A 15,998-nucleotide genomic window follows, 5' to 3' on the forward strand; every position below is an offset into this window, starting at 1 on the left:
GCTTGACTTCATTGGAATCCATATCTTTTCATTTTAGTTTTTAATTTATTGAACCCATACCAAAAGCATGATGAAGGCTGATGCCCTGATGAAGGGTCTCAGCTCAAAACATTGACTGTTTATTTCCCCATACAGATGCTGTCTGACCTGCTGAGTTCCTCAGGCATTTTGTGTGCATTGCTCTGGATTTCCAGCATCTGCAGAATCTCCTAATCGTAAGGACATTGGTTTTCCTTTGTTATATGGAAACACAAATAGTCAAAAAAAATCTCTCTTAAACTGTAAAAATGTTCAAAATTGATGGAATATTCAGCTAAAGGGCACATTGTTAAGGTGAAAACCCTGACGAGCAAAATGGTGAATAGAAAGAAAAACTCTGTGCCATCTTTTAGATGGAATGAGTTTAAAGAAATAAATGGAAAAGCAAATATCCAGGATAAGAGCAAGAAATACAGAGAGAAACTAGAAGGAAGTTCTTTGTAATGCACATGTGTGTCTTCACAATGAAGCTCAGCAATGCCGAGTTTCTAGAGAAATGTGAAGAGAAGGAGAAGAGGAAATCTGATAGGAGAGGGTAGAAGATCATGGAACAAAGGGAAGGGGGAGGAGCTCCGGAGGGAGGTGATGGGCAGAACACCCAGTATTACCTTCCACCCCACCGCCCCCCCCGTCCTTCATCATCCCCCATTCTCATTTTCCAATCTCACTTTATCTCCCTGCCAGCCCATCACCTCCCTCTGGTGCTCCTCCCCTTCCCTTTCTTCCATGATCTTCTGTCAGATTCCCCCTTCTCCAGCCCTTTATCTCTTTCACCAATCAACGTCCCAGCTCTTTACTTCACCCCTCTCTATCCCCCACTTTCACCTATCACCTACCATCTTGTACTTCTTCCCCACCTTCCCCCACCTTCTTACTCTGACTTCTCATCTTTTTTTTCCTCCCCGGTCCTGATGAAGAGTCTCAGCCCAAAATATCAAACATTTATTCATTTCCATAGATGCTGCCTTGCCTGCTGAGTTCCTCCAGCATTTTGCCTGTGTTGGTATTTATCAGTTTTGAGGTCACTAAATTTTTGAAAACAAATTATTTATGTTGGTCAAATCAAAATCTTCCTCTGTTCTGGCTATGGTCTAATGTGTGGTCTCTCTTGTATTATTTATATGGAGCTACATCATAGACTGCCTACAGTAGGCAAATGAAAGACTTGGAACAACACCTTACAAAAGATTTTGACAATCATTGGGAAGGAGAGACGCACTAACACTAGTGTAGTGGAGAAGGCCAACATGAACAGCATCTCCACCATGATAAAGCAATACCAACTCTGATGGAATCAGAATCAGAATCAGGGTTATTATCACCGGCATGTGACATGAAATTTGTTAACTTAGCAGCAGCAGTTCAATGCAATACATAATCTAGCAGAGAGAGAAAAAAATAATAACATAAAACATAATAATAAATAAACAAGTAAATCAATTACATATATTGAATAGATTTTTAAAAATGTGCTAAAAACAGAAATGGATAGGTCATGTCTCCCCAAAAAGATTCTTTACTCTCAGTTGATGGAAGGTCAGCACGCCCCTGGTAGGCAAGAAAACACTGCAAAGATAACACCAAAATTAGCCTGAAGAAATTCAGCATTACATCTAAAATCTGGAAAGACATTGCACTCAATAGATACACCTGCAGGAATTCTGTTCAAGCGGAAGCAACGCTACGTGAGAACGACCTTCGCTGTGCCACAGAGAAGCAGCAGCTGTGAAAGGAGAGACTGAACAACCAAAAGACCCAACCTCTAAACACAACCACCACTTGCTCTTGTCTAAACACAACCACCACTTACTCTTGCCCACCTTGCAGCAGACTATGTGGATCCCTGATCATCCTTTACAGCCAACCAAGGACCCACCAATACATAACCCCTTAGGAAAACATCATGTTCTAATTGAGTGATCACACTACTGCAGGAAAATAGAAAAAAAATCTTTCCTAATCCATACCAAGTCCTATTCATTCGTTGTCCCTGTGCTTGATGAACATATTTTCTCCTATCTAAGGAATACTTCATCAAAATTTTCAAATTTCCACATCCGTGGGTTATATCTTTGCAAATAGATTAGTTCTGAGTTCATATTCTTTACAGACACATAGATGAGATTATATATTCATCAGTTCCTTGGAATGGATGTATTTTTGTTCTATTATCCAGTGAGTGAAAAACAATTTATATCCTATTTAATTAATATTGATAACTTACAAATCAGTGGGTTACATACACAATCTAAGGGTGTACTGTTTCATGCAAGTAGCAAGGTGGAGATACGCCTCTACCAAAGGAGGTGTAAGTGCTCCTTTCTTCCACTAGCCCACAGGTCACCCTTAGGCAAGGTGTAGCACCTGCTCAAACAGATAATCTCTGAAGAGTATTGATAAAGGCTGAGATCACCTGTCTTATAAAGACATTTCCCAGAAGAAGGCAATGGCAAACCAATTCTGCAGCAAAATTTGGCAGAACAATCATGCTCATGGAAAGACCATGATCACCTGCATCATACAGCGTGGTACGTAACAAACAAGCAAACTGTTTCATGGACAAACACATAATTGACACTTTTCTGACATCTTGTTCTAATTGGGATTTTATAAGCATAGAGTGTGCCTGACTTTTAAATTTAATGTCTCTGATAGATTCCTGTTTTGTTAAAGCAGAATGTAGATACTTTTGCAAGGCCTTGCTCCCTTATCTCAATCTTATATCAAAGATAACACCAAGTTGAATATAATTGCAGACAACCTCAAGGACACAGAATTATTTTTGCGTCTTGCAACAGGAAATGCACAACTATATCTGCAAGGGGGCATTTGAATTTATTACCTGCCCATCTTGAATTATGCATCCAAGACATTCAGATGGAGCTTTTATCATTGCAAACACAAGGAAATCTGCAGAAATCTGCTGCCTGGCCTGCTGCGTTCACCAGCAACTTTTATGTGGGGAGCTTTTATCATTGTGTTTTTTCATCAAACCATTTTAATTTACGTGAAACCAAGCATCACCAATGATAAAGTCACATTGCAGTAGTACCATGGAAACAGAACACCATATTAACTCCAGGTATCAAGAAATCTACAGTAAGTAGAAAATACTCATATACCCTCCCTTTCCACAATTACCTTGCCTACAATTCTAACTATAATTGACTAAGACTTTCTGTTTCAACTTCTCCAATGCCAAACTCCTCAGTCCTATAACAAAGATCCTGGAGGACCCGGCATCTGATTCATTCATGTGAAGACTAAACAGTAATTCTTCATTTCAACACATCCTTCCATATGTTACATAAAGAAACTTTGTGGTGATAGTGACAAAACCTTTGCTTGATTTTCTATTCCCCACTGTCAGCTCTTTCATCATTTCTGCCAGCTTCAGAGGGAAGGATACAAAAAAAAATGTAATTATGACATATTTAAATTGGGGAAAAACTTTCCTTTCTCACATCTAAAACTCAGCCAGAATTAAAAATTGTGGCCACATACTGTGTTTTACATTTCACAAATATTATGAAACCAGCAAAGACGAACGAACTTATAATGATACTAGAAAATTGTGTAACCAGAAATAAGTGAAATAACAAAATAAGCAGAATAAGAGGAATTAGTATTCAAATTAGCAGTCAACAAAAAATATCATTATTGTCCCTGGCTGCCTCTAACTAAAACTAACTAACTAGGACAAAGCGTGAATATGTAACTATACTCATTTGTTCCTACTACGGCCCAACCTACATGACAAATTACCATAACCCATAAAACGCGCAACACAAAATACAAGTAGACAAAAAAAATAAATGCATGGATCCTACACAGCATATATTCAGTCAAGTTGGAAGAGCGATGTGACGATAGCCATATGTTCTTTTTTTTTGGTAATATGAATAGAGTGTTAAATATTGGTGAAGACACTGGAGATAATTCCTCTTACACTTACAAATATTGCTGAGGATCATTCCATTCCACCCAAAAGAGCAGCGAGGGCATTGGTTTAATGCCTAATCCAAAATTCAGTACACTCTGACAATGCAGTGTAGTCACCACATTATACTTCCATTGTTTAAAATTTTCATTGACTCCCTTCAGATTCAACCATAAGATACTGAAGCAGAATTAGGCTATTCAGCCTGTTGAATTTGCTCCACCATTTTATCTTGGCTGATCTGTCATCCCTCTCAACTCCATTCTCCCACCTTCTCCCTGTAACTTTGATAAGCTTACTAATCAAGAACCTATCAATGTCTGCTTTAAATATACCAGACTGTGACAATGAGTTCAACAGATTCACCTCCCTTAAACTATAGAAATTCCTGCTCATCTCTGTTCTAAAGGGACATCTTGTATTTTGAGGCTGCGCTCTCTTGTCTTGGACTCTCCAACTACAGGAAATATCCTCTCCATGTCCATTCTATCTAGGCCTTTCAATATTTTTTAGGTTTCACACTAGGGACAATGTACTACAGCCAACTGCCAACAAAACACATTAATTGATGATATTAAAACAATAATCTTATATAGTATATTATACAAGAGGCTTGTCTTTTTTAAAAATCGGTATCTCAGTTTTACTGTGTAACCAATATTTATTTTTCAGCAGGTTATCTCCCTGGAAATTCTAATTGGCACAAGTATTTTAGCCAGTTTCTGCTTTTAGATGCTGAGGCCAAAACAGAATCACTATTTATATTTTTGACAATGTATGGAATGGTGAAGCTTAAGAATGTTAAAAAGTTCAAGACCCAAATTACTTCTTTTTGCATTTCATTGTTCCAGAGAAATGAACAGCCTTGACATGTTTTGCTGAATATTTGCAAATATTTTCAAACAGCTGTTTCTCTTTTGGATCATATACTCCTTTGGGGTTCATGAACAACTATGACACAAAAGAGTAATAGAGCGATACAGCACAGAAACAGGCCCTTTGGCCCATCTAGTCCATGCCAAACTATTATTCTGCCTAGTCCCATCATGCTGCATCTGGACCATTCATGTACTCATCCAAACTCCTCTTAAATGTTGAGATCGAAATTGCATCCCCAACTTCTGCAAACAGCTCATTATACACTCACCACCCTCTGAGTGAAGATGATCCCCTCATGTTCCCTTTAAACATTTCATCATTCACCCATAACCCATGACTTGTAAGTCTAGTCTCACCCAACCAATCGTACGTTATTTTACCTGTGCACCAAGGACTGCATGACCCCTGTCACCACACTGTTCTGAAGTCTGAACAGAGAAATTCCATTTCTATACAGAATTGACTAGCAGTTATAGATATGACCATTTGGTAAACTATGTATGTTTGAATTCCCTACTTGCAAAATTAAAGTATCATTGATTATCAGTTTCTATTGACTTTTAACTCCTCTATTGTGAATGGCACTTAAAGTTAATAAAGTAAACGTCCCTTAGTTGGTGTGTGTGTTTCACATCTTTCTGCTGTCTTGTTATCTCACCTCCTGTAAATATAACCTGCTTTGTGAAGTGAAGCCATGCTCTCCAAAGAACTTTCTAGAAATGGTCTCATTTCAGAAGTCTTACTCATCTGAGCTGACTACACATTTCCCCTGGCTATTCTTGCCTGGACATTATCTTTAACCCCGGCCTTACCACAACTTATACTCTCTCCTTTTTGTCCTGTAAAGGACAACACGAATCTCACTGAATTTCAACAGCACAGTGTCTCTGAAACTGTGACAGTTGCATCAGGAGCAATTGGTTGTTGTATCATAATAAAGGTGCTGCTGTTTGGACCATTGCTCCACAGAATTATCTCAGACAAGAGATTAAAACGAATATCAGAATCAGGTTTATTATCACCGGCATGTGACGTGAATATGACAACTAGCAAGAATGCAGCTCCCTTTGCCTACTGTATAATGGAGTTGCCCTGGCTCCCCCTAGTAAAGAATGAAGCCAGCTAAAGGGTCTCCATTGTGATGATGAAGTCCCTTGTAACTCCTGCCCAGTCCTCTAGCTGGTTATGTACAGCTAAATTGCTGATGTTCTCAGGTGTTTCAAGGATGTATGTGTGACATTCCCAGCCAATAATGACATAAGTATCACCATTCTCAGTCAACTAGAAAACTAGTGCTAGTCAATTTTGAAGGGTCACAGTGTGATTGCCACTATTTCAGCAGTAATGTCATTGATGGCCTGGCTCATATCTTGTAGTGCTAAGGCTGTATCAACAGCCAATTTCCCCGGCAGTGCTGAGGCCACATTAGTACTTTCACAAGCCAGTCTCAGTTCCACAGAATAGGAAAGCAACAATCAAGAACTGCTCAGTCTCTGTAGTACTTCAACTGCAGACCCACACAGTACGAGTAGAAAGAGCACAGGAGGCCAGATAACAACAACTCCTCCATGGATTTTGTTCAGGCCAAAGAACCCTTTTTAGAAGGGGTATCCCTGGAAGACAGTGATATGCCTAATGGCCACATACCCAGTAGTACAGTTAACGGGATTTGGAAGGTCGCTGGTAGTACAAGCATTCTTACCCAAGTCTCGTTCTAAAGCACAGTGGTTACAATAACCACTCTTATCCTCATGAAGCAGCTTCAGAACTGGGAATTTATACAGTCCTTTGTAGGAAGGTTGATACTGTGGGAGTTACAGTAAGACAAGGGTTATAATGCCCATACACGGATGACTGTGATGGTGTGTAGTCAAACCCAGACAAGGGAGACTTTTGAAATGTGTACTCAAGACAGTGCTATGCCATTCTCCTTGTGCACGAGTAAAATAAAGCATAGTTGAGTCGTAAGAGTGCGTGTGTAGTGGATCCGGTTACTTTATTTTTTTTTAAATTGGAAACAACAATACCATCCTTTAAAACAATTGCATTGGCAAAAGGCACTTCTACGGGCAGTGGAGTCATATGTTCCTTTCACAGCTCAAGTAATTCACTTTGATTCAGGGATATAGGCTGCATTGGCAAGTCACTTTTCAAATGTACGGACTCCAAAACACAGCCAACAACTTGGCAAGTTAGTACATGATGCATCTTCATAACAAAGATAAAGTGTTAGGAATGTTACTGTCATGAGATTAAACAGGAAATAGATGCACAGACTATCTGAAACAAATAACGCATTGTGAGGACTTAAGGTCACAAGCAGTAATGATCAAAAATTCAGTTAGTCAGTCCTTGTCATCAAGGTTCTTCTGGCTACTGGTTCCCTGGTCTGGTGGTGCTATTGGCTTGACATGTGATGTGCGGATAATCATCGACCACCCTTAGACCTTCAGAGCAGTATATGTGGTTAGCGGTACTTGAAATGGGCCTTCCCAACAGGGCTCAAGGCAATTCGTTCGTCAGTAGGATCTCACCAGTAGCCAACCTCCCAGCTGGTAGATCTGACACTCATGTGGGGATGGCCTGTTACACAATTTGGAGCACAATGAATTGCCATGAGGCCCAGTGGGAGCACCACTGGCCACTTTAGTGCAGTCTCTTCACGCAATTTAACTAACCTGCTATTCAGGGTCGCATTCTGTCTTTCAGCTGCCCCAGTAGATTGTGGGTGATAACAGCAAGTAAAATGATGCAAGGCTTTTCTGAGTTCTACCATTAATGGTATAACTGTTATCTCTTGAAATTTCTTAGGGATCCCAAACCTAGGAAAAAATTGTCATAATCAAAGAGTTACCAACAGTTACAGCATCATTTCTGTGAGTCTGGGGTATCAAGTAGCCATAGAATTTGCTGCTTCTGCCCTGGCAAAGGAGTTTGTTCATTTGTTCCCTCTAGTAATTTCATCATTCCTGTTAGTATGAGCCTCACATGTTACAACACAATTGCAGTTGGTAATTTTAAAAAATTCATCGTTAGTTCATGGTGTTTTATCACAGTTTCTGAAGAGATAAGAAACCCATGTAGTTTCCATGATTGTCCATTATCATGTGTACTCCTAAGGTGCCACAAGATTCAGAGTGAGTATGTACGGCAGCACCAGCAGCAAGGATGCAGGCTTTTGTGTGGTGCAGCATGCAGACTGGGATCAGCACTGCCCCCAGTGCTCGAGGAGCAGAAGGCAAGTTGTATGGTGGTTGACTGCAGATTTCCTCTGCATTCATAGACTCAGGTTCTGGACTTTTTTTTTGGCGTGGCTGTATTTTGCTAAAATCTCACATGTGCTTGCTACCTTATATGTGCTTTGTGCTGTGTGTGACTGTCGGTACAGTATTTTGTACCTTGGTCCCAGAGTAGCACTGTCTCATTTGGCTGTATTCATGGGTATTCATGTATGGTTGAATGACAGTTGAATTGAATTGAATTTTGTTCAGCTGTTCATGTGAATAGGAGAGAAGGTAGCTATGTCACCTCAGCTGCTATCACCTCATATTCACTAAAATTTTTTTGCAATATCAGATTGGGAGGAAAAACCAAAGAAAAATTATATACAGGCTTACATCAGGTGGTATTTTAGACCGGGCAGAATCAAATTGTACAAGTTCATAAGTGGAGTTCAGGAACAAATTATTTCAAGCAAACCATGTAACCTATGATGGAGGTGAATGTAGAAACTGTTAGCAAGATTTTCTTGGCGCGCAGGGCATCCTCATTCCCAGTGGCATAGGCTGTTCACAAACAAAAACATCTCTCTCACAGACATTACCATGTTTTACCCCTACCATGTCTACTATCCCATTTCCATGTTTGTTGAAGTGAATTAAAAACATATAATATCATACATTCAGAATAACGTTATCCAAAATATATCTACGATGTTCAAAACAAAATTAATACGAGTCTCAAGTAGGTCACGTGAGCCATACGTGTATAAAGCAGGTAATGTTAAAACTTCAGTTTACAGTGAAATTTTAAGCAGAAGATAATCTTCAAATGATTCGCCAAAATTTGGTCACTGTCAATTTGGATAAGTATAAAGGACAGCTGCAAATTAAAATAACATTCAAACAACATTTAAAGTGGATGCAATCCCTTTAAAATAATGTACATTATTGCCCAGAGACTATAATGGAGCATCCACGAAGTCTCACCTAAGTTTTGTCCCCATTCCCCCTAAGAGTTTTAATCCTTTGAAGTTATAATTACTTTTGGCAATGTTGTAAAACACTCTCAATTTTACTTAAGTCTTCTCATCTCACACATGTAACAGTATGTGTTTTCCTTTAGCCTAGGATGCAACTTACAATATTATAATACTTATTAAGACTGGTGATCCGCTTCTAGAATTAACCTGGAATTCTTTTGAAAACAGTACATACACGTTCTAGATATTCATTACCATCAACGTATTTTGTACAACACTGTATTTTATGCCAATCTACAGTGCGAGGGAAACATTTTCTTGGAGCTCCTACTAGATCAGTTGAAGGTATATATAAGTCAACATATCGCTCATCCCTTCTGCACACCTCCGCCTTCCATCACCCAGAGTGCCTGTGGCAGGGTACCAGCTAACACGGCCATTGAGCACTGAACAGACACTACTTGCTGTGGGCCTTATTGAAACCGTGCCTGGGGAAGGGAGTGGTACAGCATCCAGTTCATCCTCAAACTCTGGTGCCAACTATTTCTTTTCAAACAGTGAGGAGTTTTATACTTAGCCTGTTCTTTCTGTGTCTTTCCGTTCTTTAACTTTTGTTCATATTCTCTGCTTTTTACAGGATTCATCTAATCATTTTTGCATTTCAGATCTATGTTGAACCTTACAGGTCACCCTACAGTCTTCTCACATTTTCATTTCTCTAACAACACGTCTGTAGACTTAGCTCATTCCACACTCACCTCAACAGAGTTAATGCTTTCTGGATGATAATATACAAACATGTGTAACACCAGAGTCCCTTAGAGATCCGGGATAGGGAACTTTCACGATACCATTCACATACACACACACGGACACATGCATGTGTACACGTACATAGACATGCTCATTTCAGAGTTTGTTTTATTTTTGACACATACCTACTGTACTCCCGCAGGATCCAAACACAGACCGGGACGACCTCTTTTTCTCTGCTCCCACAGGATCTGACCTGGACCAGGGTAACCTCTTTTTTTGGCTCCCATGAGATCTGAGCCAGACCAGGACAACAACTTCTCTCTTGTTTAACGGGTTCCCGCAGAATCCGACCCAGACCAGAGCACCCTACTTTTATTTACACTCCTATGTTGGTGACTAAGGTGTTGGCATAACTTGACTACTCTACACAGAAGGAAAGTTGTGTTCCAGCAGCAGACAGTCCCTTGCCCAAATATGATTGAGGACTGATTAGCTACTGGGGCTGAATCTCCTTCTCCCTTACAATGAAGTCAAGGGTTAGCCATCTCGCTAGAGCCTCCAAGTGACTGTCATTGCTGATTAACTGCACTTGTCTGAGTGCTACTGGTACCATGTAACCCAGTACTACCTGTCGCATGGTTGGGAGGTCGGTGACTAAGCTGGCTCCCCCACCAGGCTTGCCCGGTGAGGAGGGCGGCTAGACACCCTGAAGGACAAAAAAACAAGACTTGTCAAAGGACGGATGAACCCTCTCATAGGGTCAACAGCCATCTAGCAAACACGTGCCGTGAAGTGCGGAAAGGGCATCCCTTGCATCGAAGCTTGGTCTGGCCATTCACTGCAAAAGACTGGACTTGTGCAACCCCCTACTCACCTAAAATCCACTCACGCACACACTGTTCCTTTCTGAGGAGTGGGGTACCACCCCACTATTGACTGAAAGGAACCATCATCATCCTATGGGAGAAAGAGGGGGGAGGAGGGGGAGGGAGGGGGGGAGGAGGGGGGGAGGAGGGGGGGAGGAGGGGAGGGGGGGAGGGGAGGGGGGGAGGGGGGGAGGAGGGGGGGAGGAGGGGGGGAGGGGGGGAGGAGGGGGGGAGGGGGGGAGGAGGGGGGGAGATCTACACACAAGCAGTCATTCCTCAATCATACTTTATTTTACTTGTGCACAAGGAGGACGGCATGGCTCCTGTCACCGCACTGTTCTGAAGTGTGAACAGGCAAGTTCTATTTCCATACAGAATTGACTAGCAGTTACAGATATTCACTATTTGGTAAACTCTGTATGTTCGCAAGATAAATCACTGTTCACAACAGAGATGTTAAAAGTCAAAAGAATTGGGGGAATCACAGCTGGAGAGGGTAGAGGACCCATCCTGGCCCAGTAGAAAAGTGGGTGACATGGTAGCATCATGGTTAGCACAACACTTTACAATAGAAGTGACTTGGGTTCATTCCCACCACTGCCTGTAAGGAGTCTAGCTCAAAAAAAAAAGTGAAATTATGAAGAAAGTACAGCAGCACCTCCACTTTCAGAATCAGAATCAGGTTTATTATCACCAGCATGTGACATGAACTTTGTTAACTTAGCAGCAGCAGTTCAATGCAATACATAATATAGGAAAGAAAAACAAAATAATAATAGTAAATCAATTACAGTATACATATATTGAACAGATTAAAAATTGTGCAAAGAACAGAAATGATATATATTAAACAGTGAGGTAGTGTCCAAGGGTTCAATGTCTATTTAGGAATCAGATGGCAGAGGGGAAGAAGCTGTTCCTGAGTCACTGAGTGTGTGCCTTCAGGCTTCTGTACCTCCTACTCTGACAGGCTGTATCACTGTCTGGTATGGGGTGGGGGGGGGCTACTGCACAGGGATCAATAAAGTATGACTATGTAACAGTGAGAAAAGGGCCCGCCCTGGGTGCTGGAGGTCCTTAATAATGGATGCTGCCTTTCTGAGACACCACTCCTTGAAGATATCCTGAGTACTTTGTAGGCTAGTACCCAAGATGGAGCTGACTAAATTTACAGCCCTCTGCTGCTTCTTTTGGTCCTGTGCAGTAGCCCCCCACCCCATACCAGACAGTGATGCAGCCTGTCAGAATGCTCCATGGTATATCTATAGAAGTTTTTGAGTGTGTTTGTTGACATACCAAATCTCTTCAAACTTCTTAGAAGTTGGTAAGGATTCTGCATGACATCTAAACTGTAAATGTGACAAACTTCTGTAAGTGTGTAATGGAGAGTATATTGATTGGTTGCATCACAGCCTGATACAGAAACCACCAATGCACTTGAGTGGAAATCCTGCAAAAAGTAGCAGATATGCCTCAGTACATCATGAGCAAAGCCCTCCCACCATTGACCAGATCTACACAAAACATTGTATAGATGCTGGTCTCATCAGAGACCCCCAATACCCAGACCATGCTCACTTCTTGCTGCTGCTATCAGGAAGAAGCCTCAGGACTCACACCACCAAGTTCAGGAACAGTTATTACCCCTCAATCATCAGGCTCTTGAAACAGAGGGGATAATTCCAGGCAACTTCACTTGCCCAATCATTGAACTGTTCCCATAATCTATGGACTGGCTTTCAAGGACTCTTCATCTCATGTTCTCGATTTATGTCTCTTATTGATTTATTATTATTTATATTTATTTTTCTTTTGTATTTGCACAGTTTGTTCTTTTGCACACTGGTTATCTGCCTTGTTGGGTACAGTCTTTCACTAATCCTATTATGGTTATTGAATTTATTGAGTATGCCTGCAAGATAACAAATCTCACGGTTGTATACTGTGACATATATGCACTTCAATCATAAAATTTACTTTGACCTTAGATAGATTTTCAGAAAGAAAGGTGTGAAGAGATATGGAAAGAAACTAAGAATATGGCATTGAGAAAAATGTTCAGCTAAAATTAATATATGGTGGAGAAGGTGAAAGGGACTGAATGGCATCTTGCTGGTTAAATGTTTTGATATTTCCACATTACTATCTTTATACAGTTGCAAACATTAATTTTCTTACATAACAAATATTTTTCTGACACAATGGTTGGTTGAACCCTCCAAGGTTATGAACATTTAGAATACTTGTCTATCTGACATATCACTGAATGCGTTGCTAACTTAACATTATAGCAACAGCTACTAAACATTCTAACGAAGAACTTTAAGTTTCTGTCTCTTGCTGACTTCTCAAGTAATTCCAACACTTTCTGTTTTTAATTCAGCTTTCTGGTACCTGCAGGGCGTTTTTTTTAATTAGCTTTTCAGCACCTCAAGATTGTTGACTGCTGTCCCTCCTTAAAAATTCAGCTTCATGTTCCCTTTGAACTTTTCAGGTAACATTGTCTTATAAAATGTACTGGTGATATTGACTCGGTTTCTTTCGCTATAGTTACTACCTGACCCATGAGTATTATCTGTTCCTATTATGCTCTAGTGGGAGGCAGAGAAAGTCAAAATTTTTAAAGTTCCTCTCAACAATCAACCTGCTGGGGGATCCAAGCAGGACGGCCAGAGTTTGAGGGTGGGGTGGGGGGGATGGATTTGTTCGCATTTCGGGTTGGTACAGTACCTGCATCAGCCCATCTGATTCTGATGCTGCTCGGTCCACTATCTGTCACTCCAGATTCCAGCATCTGAGATCTCCTGTGTCTCTGTTCAAATCTCCTCCCGCCCGCACAGGTTACATCTTCCCTTTGCGTGTGTCAACCAGAAAAATTAACCCAGCAGCCTCCCACTGCAGGTTTTCCTTTCGGTTTTTTAAAAGCCCTCGTGACGTACGATACGAACTGGGTGATCGGGCATGCGCATGGGCTACGTCATCGCGTATGGCGTAAGGTTGAGGGGAAAAAAATTAGCAGTGTTCTGCTTGTGAGAAAATTATACCCAAAACGATGGCGGGGAGGCGGTGGAAGTGTTTTTGAATGAAATGGTGATTTAACTATTTTACTTTAGGAGCGCTGCGTTTATCGGAGAGCGGAAGGTGGGCGAAGGCGTTTTGTGGTGAGGGGAAGGTGGTCAGTTGGTGGCTCCTCGGGGTGGGAGACATCAACAACATGGCGGCGGTGGAGCTGGAATGGATTCCTGAAACCTTGTATAACACTGCAATTTCGGCCGTGGTTGACAGCTACACCCGCTCTCGGAGAGAGATCCGATCGTTACCCGAAAACATACAGTTTGACGTTTATTACAAGGTACGGCCATCTTGCCCCAACGCAGCCTTTTATTTCCATCTCTTGTTGATTTTTTTGTTTGCATTGAAGCTGTCTGAAGTGTGAAGTTGTTTTTTGTTTATTTATAATCTTCAAAATATCCAGCCCTGCATGTTCTGGGTTAAGAGCAAGTTCAATATTATTGCCACCAGTAATTGGTTAACAATGCATTTAAATTTTAGCTTCCATTTATATTTTAGAAAAGCATTTGCCGCAGATGTAATCCGTCATCCATAAACGGTCAAGTAATGACACATTGCCTATCCATCCCCACACTACAGTTAATGTAGTATTTTATGGAGATAATTTGTACAATGTGGTGTAAGCATCGTAGTAAAGGAAATAACGGTCGTTTTTCAGCGATTTCTCAATTCAGTTAATATGTGCATATTTTTTTGTTTCAAACATCCTTCCTTTCTCTCAATTCTTATTTGAAAAAATGCATTCCTGATTTATTGTTTTTTGAAATCCCAAGTTGAATTGATAAATTTTGTGCACTGCACAGGTTCCTACTTGGTTCGCAAAAAGTTATTACTTCATTGTTAACGATGTTGCTGCCTCCTATTTATTCAGTGAAGAATTGTAGAGACAAACCTATAGCATTGTCACTGAGAACAAAACCACTTTTTAACTGTACCTTTTAATAGAATATTCAATAAACTGAAAAGACAAAAAAAATTGCAGATGTTGGAAATCTTGTGCAGTTCATTCAATTAACCTGTGACTGTTTTGTTTAGTTTTGTACGTCAAATGCTGTGGCATTTTACTTCTGCTAAGACGCTGTTCAATTTTACTTTTGTAATTAGAACACAAAAATAATATTCTATAATGATGGCTAGGCAACGTTAAACATAGTGGTGTGCGAATGATCCATCTGCTTTTTCGTGGTGTGTGTGTTTGTTTTGATGCACTCTACTGAAGTGTAGGCAAAGTACTTAGGAAGGAAAATTGAGGCTCATTCATCCCAAACTGCTTTAATATTTTTATTTTGCAGAAAAACAGGCAATAGCCTTGAGATGCCCTTGTCAATTTGGCAGTATTAAATCTGTGACACAAGAAAAAGATAGTTAACCAAATGAAAAGTGACAGAAGTTTATCCTCAGGTTGTCTGGCATCCATAATGTACAAACCTTTCTCTAATTGGCTTTTAATATCTGAAAAGCTTGATTTGGAAATGTTTTCTAGTGATTAATTGATTTATTTGCTTGGTGTCCCAATTATTGCCATGCTGATAATAAATACATTCTCTCAATATATATTAGAGCAAGGAGTTAGGTATCCACCAATCTCTTGAAGTTACTACATAAAATTAAAGAAAATAGTTAGTGAGATATCTGCTATGTTCTTGAACAATTTGAAATATGTGAAGGTGTAAGTTATGCTTATGGTACAGAAATTTGATCAGATTTCAACTGGGTGTTGTGTTCTGGTTTGGTAACGTATCCAAGAAGGGCCTTGGAAGTAAAATAGTGCAGATTGAGCAAAATTACGCTCCAGGTTTAAAATTTTGAGGATCGGTGAGATACACCAGGTATACCAGGTAATTTTTAGAAGGTTGTAGAAGTATTTCAGATATGGATAAGATCATATTTCTGGAGAAAATACAGAATTTAATAGCAGCAATTTAAAATTTTATACTATGTGTAGTATATTTAATATTTCAGTAATATTTGAGTAGTATTGTAAATTGTAAAGCTTTCTTTGTTTGCACAATACATTGTGGGTTACGTATAAGATGTACGTAAATGGCATTGTGCCGCATCATATGTGTGCTCCTCCGTAAGAGAAAACTTAGACTATCATCCCAGCTCCTGTATTTTTCTTTTGATTCGTTTCCAGAATCAAAACAATGGTGACAAGTAAGTTTTAAAATGAACCTCAGGCAACTACCTACCTGTTGAAAATTTGAGTTAAGAAGGAAGTGCAGCACGTTTTCTTTAGAAGGGG

At 40.2% G+C, this 15,998-nt stretch overlaps 1 protein-coding gene across 1 annotated transcript in view; it reads left to right on the plus strand.

Annotated features, from left to right (window-relative positions):
- The first annotated feature begins 13,668 nt into the window (after positions 1-13,668).
- The window catches only part of appbp2 (amyloid beta precursor protein (cytoplasmic tail) binding protein 2), an 81,426-nt gene continuing 79,096 nt past the window's right edge, over positions 13,669-15,998 (plus strand). The window contains exon 1 of the mRNA XM_072243354.1: positions 13,669-14,033. Coding sequence (XP_072099455.1) covers positions 13,896-14,033 — 138 coding nt within the window. The 5' untranslated portion in view covers positions 13,669-13,895. The remainder of the gene's footprint in view (positions 14,034-15,998) is intronic.

This window comes from Mobula birostris, chromosome 25, assembly GCF_030028105.1.
Source record: "Mobula birostris isolate sMobBir1 chromosome 25, sMobBir1.hap1, whole genome shotgun sequence".
Taxonomy (NCBI): Eukaryota; Metazoa; Chordata; class Chondrichthyes; order Myliobatiformes; family Myliobatidae; genus Mobula; species Mobula birostris.